General features: G+C 52.1%; 2 protein-coding genes across 3 annotated transcripts in view; both read left to right on the forward strand.

Moving 5' to 3' along the window:
* LOC139756761 (histone acetyltransferase KAT8-like) overlaps positions 1–1672 on the forward strand; it is a 37561-nt gene extending 35889 nt beyond the window's left edge. Inside the window, exon 9 of the mRNA XM_071676527.1 lies at positions 1291–1672. Within this exon, the coding sequence (XP_071532628.1) occupies positions 1291–1486 (196 nt within the window). The 3' untranslated portion in view covers positions 1487–1672. The remainder of the gene's footprint in view (positions 1–1290) is intronic.
* Positions 1673–7413: 5741 nt separating this feature from the next.
* Positions 7414–13224, forward strand: LOC139756763 (uncharacterized). 2 transcript variants are annotated; one of them, XM_071676530.1, is made up of 3 exons: positions 7414–9577; positions 10219–10359; positions 10562–13224. In XM_071676530.1, the coding sequence occupies exon 1, from the start codon at positions 8287–8289 to the stop codon at positions 8797–8799; it is 513 nt and encodes a 170-aa protein (XP_071532631.1). In that variant the 5' UTR covers positions 7414–8286; the 3' UTR covers positions 8800–9577; positions 10219–10359; positions 10562–13224. The 2 variants fall into 2 exon arrangements, with proteins under 2 accessions (XP_071532631.1, XP_071532630.1); XM_071676529.1 differs by lacking the exon at positions 10219–10359.
* Positions 13225–13530: the final 306 nt, after the last annotated feature.

The following is a 13530-nucleotide window of genomic DNA, read 5'->3' on the forward strand; positions in this document are numbered from 1 at the left end:
ATAGTCACCCCCTTTTTTAATAAATTTCACTGCAATACCATCCAAACCTGCTGCCTTGCCGGATTTCATCTTCTGCAAAGCTTTTACTACCTCTTCTCTGTTTACCAAATCATTCTCCCTAACCCTCTCACTTTGCACACCAACTCGACCAAAACACCAAAACATCCTATATCTGCCACTCTAACACCAAAACATCCTATATCTGCCACTCTATCATCAAACACATTCAACAAACCTTCAAAATACTCACTCCATCTCCTTCTCACATCACCACTACTTATTATCACCTCCCCATTCACTGAAGTTCCCATTTGTTCCCTTGTCTTACGCACTTTATTTACCTCCTTCCAAAACATCTTTTTATTATCCCTAAAATTTAATGATATTCTCACCCCAACTCTCATTTGCCCTCTTTTTCACCTCTTGCACCTTTCTATTGACCTCCTGCCTCTTTCTTTTATACATCTCCCTCTCATTTGCATTATTTCCCTGCAAAAATCGTCCAAATGCCTCTCTCTTCTCTTTCACTAATAATCTTACTTCTTCATCCCACCACTCACTACCCTTTCTAATCTGCCCACCTCCCACGCCTCTCATGCCACACGCATCTTTTGCGCAAGCCATCACTGCTTCCCTAAATACATCCCAAATACAAAACTCGTCATATATATTGGTTGAAATATTATAACATTCTCTAGACGATGATCTTGTCCGTAGCAAAATCTAGGTTAGTATGGAAATCGCTAGATCTAGATCACTAAATTGCCGCTTCTCACTGAGGATGCCTTGCTGGATGGCAGGTAACAGCCTGTGACCTCACCTGACATAATAATCCCCGGAGAGGTTAGCCTCAAGTCCGCCAGCAGGGTGAAGGTCGCAGGCTTGCGTGGTTCGGCTTCGAGGTCTCTTATTCCCTTTAAGAATAGCTACCCCTCACAGACCTGACCCCACCGCCTCTTAAATACCCGAGTATCAGAGGGAGCCTGGCTCTCGTTGGGGCCGGATGGCATAACAATTCCTCACCCTAAGGCCCAGTGTTTAGGTCGCTCACCACCGGCGGGCCGCCCTAGGGCACAGGACCCACACCTGAATTGTAGGGAGGTTTAATCTCAAACAACAACAAACTCAGCAAGGCAGTCTGGCAGGTAGTGACTCACCACTACACAAGCGTACCACTCTTGTAACTGAAGTCTTGGCGATGCGACTCCGGGCTCAAGCCGCCCTCAGGGCGTCTCCTCCTTCAGTGGAAGAAAGTACCAACGCGACTCTGAGGTTTAATCATCCTGGCAGGTTTCATTGTGGTGCCTCATCTCCGACATCCACCTTCGGCAAGACTCGCGCGGGACATCGTCGCCGCCCGTCACGAGCAACAGCTGTAACACTGAGGGCCTACGACCACGCCCGCGGGCACTCCTGCATCCCTAGCACAACTCTAGGAGCCGCGATACATGCCACACCCACCACCTCCTGCGGGAGCTCCACGTAGACTGGGCAGCCACGCGCTTCTCCCACGTGTCCCTCCTTCCTCTGACGTCTCCTGCCATCACCAGCATCACAGGACCCCTGCTAACCCTGCCTCGTATTACTCGACCTACCTTACTTTACCTCATCAACATAATCCTGCATCTCCGGTAGCCCTCATACGTCTGTTACCTCACCTCGTATATCCTACCCAATAAAGCAATGTTGCTGTTGTTCTGCGTGTTTCCGTGTCCTCTCTCTCAGTTCTACCACTCCAATGATCCAACCAAGAACACTCGCAGAACTGGTGACCCCTACTGTCAATCTTCCTCGACCCCTGCTGTCATCGTCCGTTTTCCCACCACCCGGCCAGCGTCATCCAACACCTGTCCATCCCCCTCCCCCCCTGTATATGCCAGGTCCAGCCGGCCACTCCAGCACCCCAGGTGATCCCGTCTCCTTCAGCCAGCCAAGAACCCGTGCAACAGCGTCTTCAACCAGCATGGCGCTGCAGGACGAACTCCCTCACCTACATCCAGGAAGCAACATGGAGATCAGAGAGTAAAAGCCCACCCTCCTGCAGGCCGCCGCTGCAGCCAGGAATCAACAGAGGGATCACGCCCTCGCGACCCCTGGTATGGGCCGCAGGACACCCACCAAACCATGATATTCACGGCAGCTGTGTGTGACAGATGCGTAGGAAAACATTAACTCAATTCCTTTTAAAATCTTTTTGGTGCAGACTCCCCAAGGAGATCTGTCAAAAATGTTCAAAATACTTGTTAATGTTAACAACATAAGACAACTTCTGCACATTAACTAGAAATATAATGATCAGAAATAACTACAACGTTAAGGGAAGGAGTTATAAAAAGAACCGCGAGGAAAATGATCAGAAGTAACCTTAGTGGGAAGAAGGAGTTATGCTGTAGCTCCTTTCTCATCTTATGTTAGTGGGATGGGAAGCCCTTATCTTGAATGTGTAGTAGCATAGCTTTCTTCTTCCTCGGTAAAAGGAAGAGAATGGTCACTGACAGCCTCCCGTCTCCCTTTGGAAGGGTAGGGTGGCAGACAATCATCCTGCCATTGTCAGCTTGGCGTCATCCTGCCAGTGTCAGCATGGCATCAGCATAGCATCATCCTGCCAAAGTCAGCATAGCATCACCCTGCCAGCATCAGCATGGCATCACCCAGCCAACATCAGCATGGCATCACCCTGCCAGCATCAGCATGGCATCATCCTGCCAACATCAGCATGGCATCACCCTGCCAGCATCAGCATGGCATCACCATGCCAACATCAGCATGACATCACCCTGCCAATATCAGCATGGCATCACCCTGCCAACATCAGCATCGCATCACCCTACCATCAGCATCGCATCACCCTACCATTAGCATCGCATCACCCTGCCAACATCAGCATGGCATCATCCTGCCAACATCAGCATAGTATCACCCTGCAAACATCAGCATATGGTCACCATGCCAGCATCAACATAGCATCACCTTGCCAGCATCAGCATGGCATCACCCTGTCAGCATCAGCATATCATCACCCTGCCAGAATCAGCATAGCATCATCCTGCCATCAGCATCGCATCACCCTGGCAACATCAACATGGCATCATCCTGCCATATCAGCTTGGCATCACCCTGACAGCACCAGTATGACATCACCCTGCCAACATCAGCATAGCATCACTCTGCCAGAATCAGCATAGCATCACCCTGCCAGAATCAGCAAAGCACCATCCTGCCAGCATCAACATGGCATCACCCTGCCAGCATCAGCATGGCATCATCCTGCCAACATCAGCATAGCATCACCCTGTCAGCATCAGCATGGCATCACCCTGCCAGAATCAGCATAGCATCACCCTGCCAGAATCAGCAAAGCATCACCCTGCCAGCATCAGTATGGCAACACCCTTCCAGTATCTGCATGGCATCACCCAGCCAACATCAGCATGGCATCATTCTGTCACCAACAGCATGACATCACCCTGACGGCATCAGCATGGCATCACCCTGCCATCACCATGACATCACCTTACCAACATCAGCATAGTATCACCATTCCAACATCAGCATAGGATCACTGCCAGTATCAGCATAGCATCACCCTGCCAGCATCAGCATGGCATCACCCTGCCAACATCAGCATCGCATTACCCTACCAATATCATTGCATCCCCTGCCAACATCATGGCACCACCCTGCCAACATTAGCATGGCATCACCCCGCCATCAGCATAGAATCACCCTACCAGCATCAGCATAGCATCATGGCATCACCCTGCCAAAATCAGCATAGCATCACCCTGCCAGAATCTGCATAGCATCACCCTGCCAGCAGCAGCATGGCATCACCCAGCTAACATTAGCATGGCATCACCGTGCATAGCATTACCCTGCCAGCATCAGCATAGCATCATCCTGCCATCAGTATCGCATCACCCTGGCAACATCAACATCGCATCCCCCTGCCGAAATCAGAATTGCATCACCCTGCCAACATCAGCATGGCAAAACCCTGCCAACATTAGCATAGGATCACCCTGCCAGCATCAGCATAGCATCACCCTGCCAGCATCAACATGACATCACCCTGCCAGCAACAGCATAGCATCATCCTGCCAGCATCAGCATAGCATCATCCTGCCATCAGTATCGCATCACCCTGGCAACATCAGCATCGTATCCCCCTGCCGAAATCAGCATTGCATCACCCTGCCAACATCAGCATGGCATCACCCTGACAGCATCAGCATGGCATCACCATGTCAACATCAACATGGCATCACCCTGCCAGCATCAGCAAGGCATCATCCGGCCAAGCATCAGTATGGCATCATCTGCCATCAACACCATGGCATCACCCTGCCAGCATGAGCATGGCATCACCCTACCAGCATGAGCATGGCATCACCCTGCCAATATCAGCATGGCATCACCCTACCAGCATCAGCATGGGATCGCCCTGCCAACATCAACATGGCATCACCCTACCAATATCAGAATGGCATCACCCTGCCAACATGAGCATAGCATCACCCTGCAAACATGAGCATAGCATCATCCTACCAGCATCATCATAGCATCACCCTGCCAGCATCAGCATAGCATTACACTGCCAGCACCAGCATAGTATCACCCTGCCAACATCAGTAAGGCATCACCCTGCCAACATCAGTAAGGCATCACTGCCGTCACCAAGTTGGAGTGACAGTCACTTAGGCTAATATAACGATTTCTCGTTATCTTGACCTGGTACCGTTGGTGTCATACTGACCTGGTACCGTCGGTGTCCTACTGACCTGGTACCGTTGGTGTCATACTGACGTGGTACAGTCAACGTTATGGTACCATCAGCGTCATACTGACATGCTACCGTCACCGGTACCATCACATGATACCACCACACGGTATAATCACATGGTACCACCACACGGTACCATCATATGGTACCATCACACGGTACCATCACATGGTACCACCACACGGTACCACCACACGGTATCATCACATGGTACCACCACATGGTACCACCACACGGTATCATCACATGGTACCACCACATGGTACCACCACACGGTATCATCACATGGTACCACCACACGGTACCATCACATGGTAGTATGGTCCTTGTGTGCTACTGGCTACAGGAGAGGGAGCCTTCCCCCGCCCACCCGACCCCTTCCTCCCTAATTACAGAAGCAGCAGCAGCAGCAGCAGCAGCCTGGGGAACTTCCCAGCTTCAGCCACCAATTACCGCCAGGGGGTCGGCTGGGGGGGTCAACAGGTGCATTCCCAGGCTCCCTAGCTGCCCCCACCACCCCACATCTCCACCCCTGGTGGGAACCAGTCATCATGGTGGGGGTTGGGGGTTGGTCTGGGGGATAAGGGTAGTGAAGATACCCCGCTGAGGTGACCCTCCCTCACTCACCTCTCACACACCCCCATCTCTCTCTCTCTCTCTCTCTCTCTCTCTCTCTCTCTCTCTCTCTCTCTCTCTCTCTCGCGTTCCTCTCCCACCAGTAGAGGTGTGATGCACGGCGTTGTGGTGGGAGGTACCAGGACACCGGTACCAGGGAAGGATCGGTATTGACACCTCGTTACTAGTGTGGTACCAGGCCAGAGTTAGGGTGGTAGTGTGCCACAGTGGAGCAACCAATACAGTGTGGTACCAGGCCAGAGTTAGGGTGGTAGTGTGCCCCAGTGGAGCGACCAATACAGTGTGGTACCAGGCCAGAGTTAGGGTGGTAGTGTGCCCCAGTGGGGCGACCACTACAGTGTGGTACCAGGCCAGAGTTAGGGTGGTGGTGTGCCACAGTGGAGCAACCACTACAGTGTGGTACCAGGCCAGAGTTAGGGTGGTAGTGTGCCACAGTGGAGCGACCATTACAGTGTGGTACCAGGCCAGAGTTAGGGTGGTAGTGTGCCCCAGTGGAGCGACCACTACAGTGTGGTACTCGGCCAGAGTTAGGGTGGTAGTGTGCCACAGTGGAGCGACCACGACAGTATGGTACCAGGCCAGAGTTAGAGTGGTAGTGTGCCCTAGTGGAGCGACCACTACAGTGTGGTACCAGGCCAGAGTTAGAGTGGTAGTGTGCCACAGTGGAGCGACCGTTACAGTGTGTCACTGACATTAACTACAGCTGTAACAGGCAGTAACAGACCAGTCCATGTTTACCAAATGGCGTCCTAGCTTCGTCTCTTCGATGTATATCAACTGACTATTATATTTCTCTCTTGTGTCTCCCCTGATGATGTGATTATTACACGAAAGTGCACTTGGGAACTTTTCGTGTTTCATTTTTCCCGTGTACTCATATATATATATATATATATATATATATATATATATATATATATATATATATATATATATATATATATATATATATATATATATATATATATAAACATCTCGAGTTAGGGGAGAGAGAATACTACCCTAGTTTCCCCTGCGCGTGGCAGAAAGTAGGAAAAAAAATACTGAATAAAGGCGGGACGGAGGTTGAAAACCCGCCTTGTCTTGTATGTCCCATTTCTAAAGGATGGAGGAGGAGCCCGGCGACGAGTGGCGCTAGGCGACATTTAATGAGGCAAGTCTTTGGCGCTACCTCGAGAAATGGGAATGGAGGAGAGAGAGAGAGAGAGAGAGAGAGAGAGAGAGAGAGAGAGAGAGAGAGAGAGAGAGAGAGAGAGAGAGAGAGGGGGGGGGTCGCTAGTAGGCCGATAAAACTAATCATCCAGAAGTGAAAAAAAGAGTGTTAAGACCTGCTACAGACCTGCGAGGGATCCCAGCACTGGAGGAGAACCAGCAGCAGCAAAAGATATAAGGGTCAAGCTATGGACGGATATTGGAAAAAGCTACACGTCTTGCCCACGGTGTAAAAATGGACGCGAGCATGGCAGGTGACCCGCCTCAGGCAGCCAACACAAACATGGGGAGCTGTACCACTAACCCAGCTACACGGGCCCTGTCGCAATGCCCTACTGTATTACTCAATGTTGACGTTCACATTTTATGTAGAGCTGCCGGAGGAGCGGCTTCTGCGGCAGGAGGAAGAGAGGGGGAACAGTAGTAGACGGGTCGGCTCGGAAGGCGGGTGGTCTATGGAATGCCGCGCCGCCGCGCCATATGTTCACTCGATTTTTTTTCGCAACATATTTCAAGGCCAAGTTCTCGTTTCTGAGAAATCGCACGCGTCCGCATACGTCGCCTGAATGGCATTTATACACGTATGGTGTGCCCATGTTATCTATCTTAATCACGATGTACCTACATGAGGGGGAAGAAGTACCGTATGCTGCACCGCTAATTATTAGCGAGATTCATTCAGCTCCGCGCGGTTGCCAGATACTCTCATGTGGTGAATGCACGTCTCGAGTATACCTCCGTGTGTGTGTGTGTGTGTGTGTGTGCGTGAGTTCTCTCTCCCCTCCCCAGTGCGTGTGCGCCCGAGGTCACTTCTCGTTATACGAGTATCAGTAAAGCGTATGGAACGCCTGGAAAAGTAAACTTTAAAACGTGTCGTGTACGAGAGCTGTAAAACTAATGGCGTTGGATACCAGACACCCTTTCCCACGGGTATATCACACCACGATCTGAATTCTCGCCTGTATCGCCCTCGTTTGGACATCTGACCCCTGACAACACTTAGACATTTAACTACAATAACAATGTCCGTTATGGCATTAGATTCACACGTTGATTTATTCAGTCAACACGCACCATGTGGCGTGGCAATGATAAGCACAAGTTTCCCGCACGCAGTGTTTTCCCACGCTGATACCCCGGCTCTGTCATACACACAATGAACCTATGTTCTGATTGGTCGGCGGCTTCGTGGGGCGGAGCCTCTCTGCACCTCGGGGGTCTCTCTCGGTTACGATTGGTCGCACGGATGGAGATGTTGTTGCTACCAATAGAGCATCAATGAAGTCAAGGTATATGAGGAAGATGTGAACCGCTCGTACGCTAGTGCATAAGCAGACGGCGCGGGGAGAGGGTGAGTCACGCTCCTGCTCTTAAGTTAAATGACTGTCCGTGTAGAGTGATTGACAGTCGCTGGTTACGTCAGTACCCGTCACGCCACCTGGGAATACTCCCTGCAGGACGACCGTACTGCAGTGCGTCCGAGTCTTTGAGGTCCATCTCTGCACATCTGGGCCGGGGGTGTTGTGTGGGCGGGCGGGGAGTGCGTGTGTGTGTGTGTGTGGTCGCCAGTGGCCGGACACCTGATCACCTTACCTGAACTCAGTGCCACCCAAGGCCCTTGATTCCCCCCTCCACCACCTCCAACCAACCTCACCATGAAGTCCGCCAACTGGAACAAGCCTTGCCCTCGCAGCGTTGGGGCAGTGAGGTCATCATCCACCGTTGGGGTCAGGTCATCCAGGGGTCAGACGGAAGTGAGACAAGAGCGACAGGAGATTCGGGAGTACTTGGACAAGCTACGTCAGCTGGTGCCTGCCTGCCCCAAGGCTGGGAAGCTGTCGCGGCTGGCGGTGATCCAGCACGTGATCGACTACATCGTGGAGCTGCAGGACACGCTCGTCCACCACCCTGTCAACACCATCCTCGCCACGGACGAAGACCTCGCCAACCTAGCCTCCCTCCACAACAATCCGCTCGTTGCTCTACAACAGATGAACTCCAACAAGAGTGCCTCCCAGGCGACCACAACACCAGCGAGCACCGTCAGTAAAAACAGCAGCAACAGCAATAAGAGCAGCAGTAGCAACAGCAGCAAGAAGAGCAGCAGTAGCAGCTGCAGACGACCGCTGGGTGTGCTCTCCTCGCTGAAGAACCACAGAAATCAATGAGAAACAGCTGTAACTAGACAGTATTGAGGCACCACACTATCCCTGCCCCATGTACCAAAGAGTTAGTGATAAAAAGTAGAATGATTTTTGAGTTATGGAAGGTGTGAAATAACAGATGGTGTTGGCCAAATATGTCGCCTTGGCGTGCCACCTCGACTACCAAAACGGAGGGGACGCGGCCCTCCACAAGCCGCCCCTGACCCGTCCGGCGGCGGCTCGCTGCCCTTATTGGTAACAAGACCTGCCTCGCGCTAACCGGACGCCCCCCCACCCCACCTCACCGCCTGCCAATCCCTCTCCCTGCCATCGCCTCCTGTCTCATTCACTAACATTTGTGGTGTGGTACGCCACCACCACCACGGGAGCCATGATTCTGGTTGAAGCGGGGGCTGTGTCACCCAGATGTGGGTGCTGGTACACCTGCTGCCAGGACGTGGTAGGGCCGCGGGCTCAAACTGTCGCACGTGCATCGGGACCTCGCCTCACAACACATGCACAACCATCATCTCCATCCTAAAACATCTGTTCCTTGGTTCACAGATGCAGGTGTTATAGACCATCACTTGACAGCTGCATGCGGGCCTCTTAAGCAAGCGTCGTGACCCCCTACTCCCCGGCCATTACCGATGACAGCTGCAGCCTAGCATAGTCGCAGCTGTAACTAGACGTTCATCGGCAGCTGTATCAGAGTTGTAAGCGTCGGGTGCAGCTGGCTGTGTCCGTGCAGGTGTGGGTGGAACAGCAGCTGTGACACGCCGTGTGGGCCGCCCCTCACCAGGTGGGTACCGTTCGCGCCACTTTTGGTACTTCCCCACTCACGCCTCCCCCACCCGTTGTGGCCTATACCTCCCCCACCTTGTGTGGCCGCTCCTCATCCACCTTGTGCGGGCTACTCCTTCCCTGCCCACTCCCCCTCCCCCACACCACCACCTGTGTAGGCCGCTCCTTCCCACTTTTGTGTGAACACCACTCATACAGTGTGGCCCACGCCCCACTCTGTGTGGCCTTTCCTTCCCCGCCCTATGTGGTGCCACTCCACTCCTCTATCCTGTGTGGCCTCTTCCTCACCCTGTGTGGCTTCATTCTCTTAACTCATGTTGGCCACTTCTCACCACACGGTGAGGTCCACCACTACTGCTAATACCCCACCCTGTGTGGGCCATGCCTTATCCTACGTGTGCCACTTATAACCACAAGGGAATCATACTGCCTAAATGTTTTCACCATCTCCTGGTGTATGGAAGTTGTTTTTGTTTCTAGCAAAGACAAGGGACACAAAGAACAAATAAAATAGGGTAGAAACAATAAGTGGGATATACCTTTTGATGATGACTCAAGACAACATAGTAATAATTAGTTTTGTAAATGTTTTTTTTTTTCCTCTCTCACGATGAATAATGAAACACATACATCCACAAGGACTGCTGTGGTGTGGGCTGGCTGTCAACAGCTGACATGTGTTGCCAACAGCCAGAGACGGTGCCCGCAACGCACCCTGGCAAGTGTGACATAACGGCAGGAGTTTAAAACCATCACAGCGCGGGGCGTACAACAAGCCTAGTGGGTGATATATTTTTTTTTTACTTAATTTTGCTTAGAATATTCTCACACGTGATTTTACATAGACTGTGAACACTGACGATTTTACTGAGATGACAGTTAGTCTTTTACACACACACACACACACACACACACACACACGACATATAAACATGGACGTGGTCTGCTCCAGTGATAACCTTGTCTTTCCTTCTCCCCGCAGCATGCACACCAGCGGTGACAGCAGAACAGGAACGTCTACCTACCAGGCCGCCCGCCTGCAAGATCAAGGGTAGCCATCTGGACTCCTGGCTCATCTTAGGTCACCATCTGATGCTACAAGGTTGCCAGCTCGCCAACCGGGGGAGGGGTGCTGTCATGCTCGCTTCCACGTCGCCATGTAGACGACCAGGGTCACCATCTGGCTGGCCAGGGTCACCATCTCTGCTACAAGGCCCACCACCACCATCTGCGCGGTGTCACCATCCGGGCCGTGGGCCACGTTCGTCCTAAGAGGACCTAACCATGAGCATCTAGGCCCGTCCCTCAGGAGGGGCGCCTCAACAGGCAGCGATCACCTTCATGTTAGCATGATAGACCCGCCAGCACCTGCATCTTACAATTACCACCGCTAATGGGTTGTCGGGCCCAATCAGACCACCCCTCCTCCCCGCATTCGAACAAGGGTTCAGGGTGTAGTTGGCTCTGGCTACACCTGAGGACATCATTCCATCCATCATTATTGCCGACACAGCACCACCACCACGTGGTCCTCACACCTGGTCCAAGAACACTCCACTTCCCTTCCTGGCAATGTTGCCCCCCCCCCCCTCATAACTTAAGCATGAGGCTTGCAGTGTGTGTGTGAGTGTGTGTGTGTGTGTGTGTGTGTACTTCACGTACCAAGTGGTCCTCCATGCACTGATAATCAAAATAATTACATCAACTAAGAGGGTGTAATAAGAGTTACTCACGAGACGATAGCGATCTTCGGCATACGGCAAGCTGTGGGTGGTAGGTAGGTGAGGTGGTGTTGAGGTGAGCCGCCACCAACACTCCATGAAAGTGATGTTCAGTGAAGCGGCTTGAGGTCGTAACACAACAGCTTGCGGACTCCCATGTGTTGAATAATTCACTGGCAAAAACCGTTAAGCACGGTACGGGACGACATCTGTCCAATAACCGGCGGGATCAATTATTTAATATCTGGCCAGCTGCTACTTAGCGCGCGCAAATGTAACCCCGCGGTCGCTGTCAGCTGTTCCGGGTGTGACGATGACTGACATTTACCAGTTTCATTAGGGGCTACCTAATTACTTTTAGACCTAATTCAAGTTAATCGCGAACGCAACGATATCACCTGCAAGGTGTTAGTTATTAACATCCGCTCTGATTAGCTTTTTAACGGTTGACTTTCAAAATGCGGGTGGTTAAGAGACAGTTGGGCTAACGACTGGTTCACATGTAGGCCCATGTAGGGTAGGACTGTGTGTGTGTGTGTGCGAGGCTGTGTCAGCCGTGGAACATCCGGCCGTGTGTGTGTGTGCCGCCCCACACACGTGCAGGGAGGCTGTTGCTGCAGCTGTCCGTACGTCTGTCGCCCAACACCCGTCGTCCCAGCTGTCCACTGCGTGTGTGTCTATAGCCTAACATCCGTCCCGCCAGCTGCCCGAGCCACACGTGTGACTGTGGTGTCAGCGGTACATTAGTCAGTGCCCCGCGATGACAGCTCAGGTACTGAACCTTCAACAAGCCATCTACCCTCCCAGTTCACTCCTACGTTAGGCTCTTCTCCTCCTCAGCACCACATTCTCTGACATAGTTGGACCATCTGTGTAAGCATCCATCTGCGTCCTGGTGGGGGGGAGGAGGGGGAAGCCTCCCGCGCAGCTGTGTCGGTCTTCATTTGTGTCAATGTTAATTATGTGCGCAGGTTTACTGGCTGCGAGAACCGTTGCCACCGGCGCGCGTTCCTCATCACAACAGACGCCCCCCCACTCTCTATTTACGTCTATCCTAACTCCTCCAGTACTTTCACCTTATATTCGCGCGGTAAGCGAACCCCGATGCATTTCTTAAAACTCGGGTGTCGATAAAAGTCGATGCTGAAATAAGAAACCCAGGCACGTGGATGGGATGAAAAATAGTCTAGTAGTGTAAACTGGCAACAGCGAGCGAGCGGAGAAAGCTAAGTATGGTCAGAGGCGTAACCCACCCCCCAAGACCTCGGTGTGGCAGCGGCGTCTCCAGCCATCAACAGCTGCAGCTGTTGTGTTACACGCTCGTTATATCTTCCGTAAACACAATATACCCGGTGTCTACCTGCCAGAAGTATATCGGTGTTGAGGTAAGCTAGCCTAGTCCCCGCAGGGCTCCGGGATGTGGTGGTACGCCAGACACTGATGCCTCCACCTCCATTCCCGCAGTGCCGGCCGGAGGGAGGTAGGGAAGCGTCTCACGGTCCTCCTGCTGCTCCTCGAGACCTACATCCCCCATTACCTCACCCTCCACACCCCCACCTTGTGCTGTGTGTCAGCCTTCCTTTATCTCGGCGCCTGCCTATTAACTCAAGTCTGCCAGCCACCTGGGGCCTCGTCTCTGTACCCTGCCCAACGCTACCAGCACACAGCCTCGCCAAACCCTTGACTCAACGACCGTTCTCCATCACCTCCCCTGCCCAACCTCAGCCAACACCACACTTAGGGCCAGTCAGACTAGTAATCTTCTTACCTTCCGGTTTCACTTGCTGGTGGGGCAAAGGCCACCACCTGAGCTCACCTCCCGCCTCCGCCGCCCCGCCCGGCCGCCTCTCACCGACTCCGCCACTTCCTGTAAACAAGACATGAGAGTGGAAGGTTCAGTCTTGCATGTACGTACATATCGCAACCTGGGGATATATATATATATATATCCCCAGGGATATATATATATATATGTTTATAAGGTCATCAATGTATTGCATAAAAACACTTTGAAGAGCCAGGGAACACCAGGGAGAGGAATAAACAACCAAACACAAGATAAATGGTTTAAAAGAAATACTAGTGGTTCGACAAGAGCCACCAGTGGTTTAATGGGAAGCTACCTGTGGTTTAATGAGCTACCAGTGTTGTTTAATGGGAACTATGAGAGGTTAAAAGTCAGCTACCTGTGGTTTAATGGAATAGCCAGTGGTTTAGTGGTAGCTACCAG

Source organism: Panulirus ornatus, chromosome 23 (genome assembly GCF_036320965.1).
Source record: "Panulirus ornatus isolate Po-2019 chromosome 23, ASM3632096v1, whole genome shotgun sequence".
NCBI lineage: Eukaryota > Metazoa > Arthropoda > Malacostraca > Decapoda > Palinuridae > Panulirus > Panulirus ornatus.

What these genes read in the sequence shown, in the direction of transcription:
- LOC139756763 (XM_071676530.1), top strand. Translation starts at nt 8,287, where the DNA reads ATGAAGTCCGCCAACTGGAACAAGCCTTGCCCTCGCAGCGTTGGGGCA.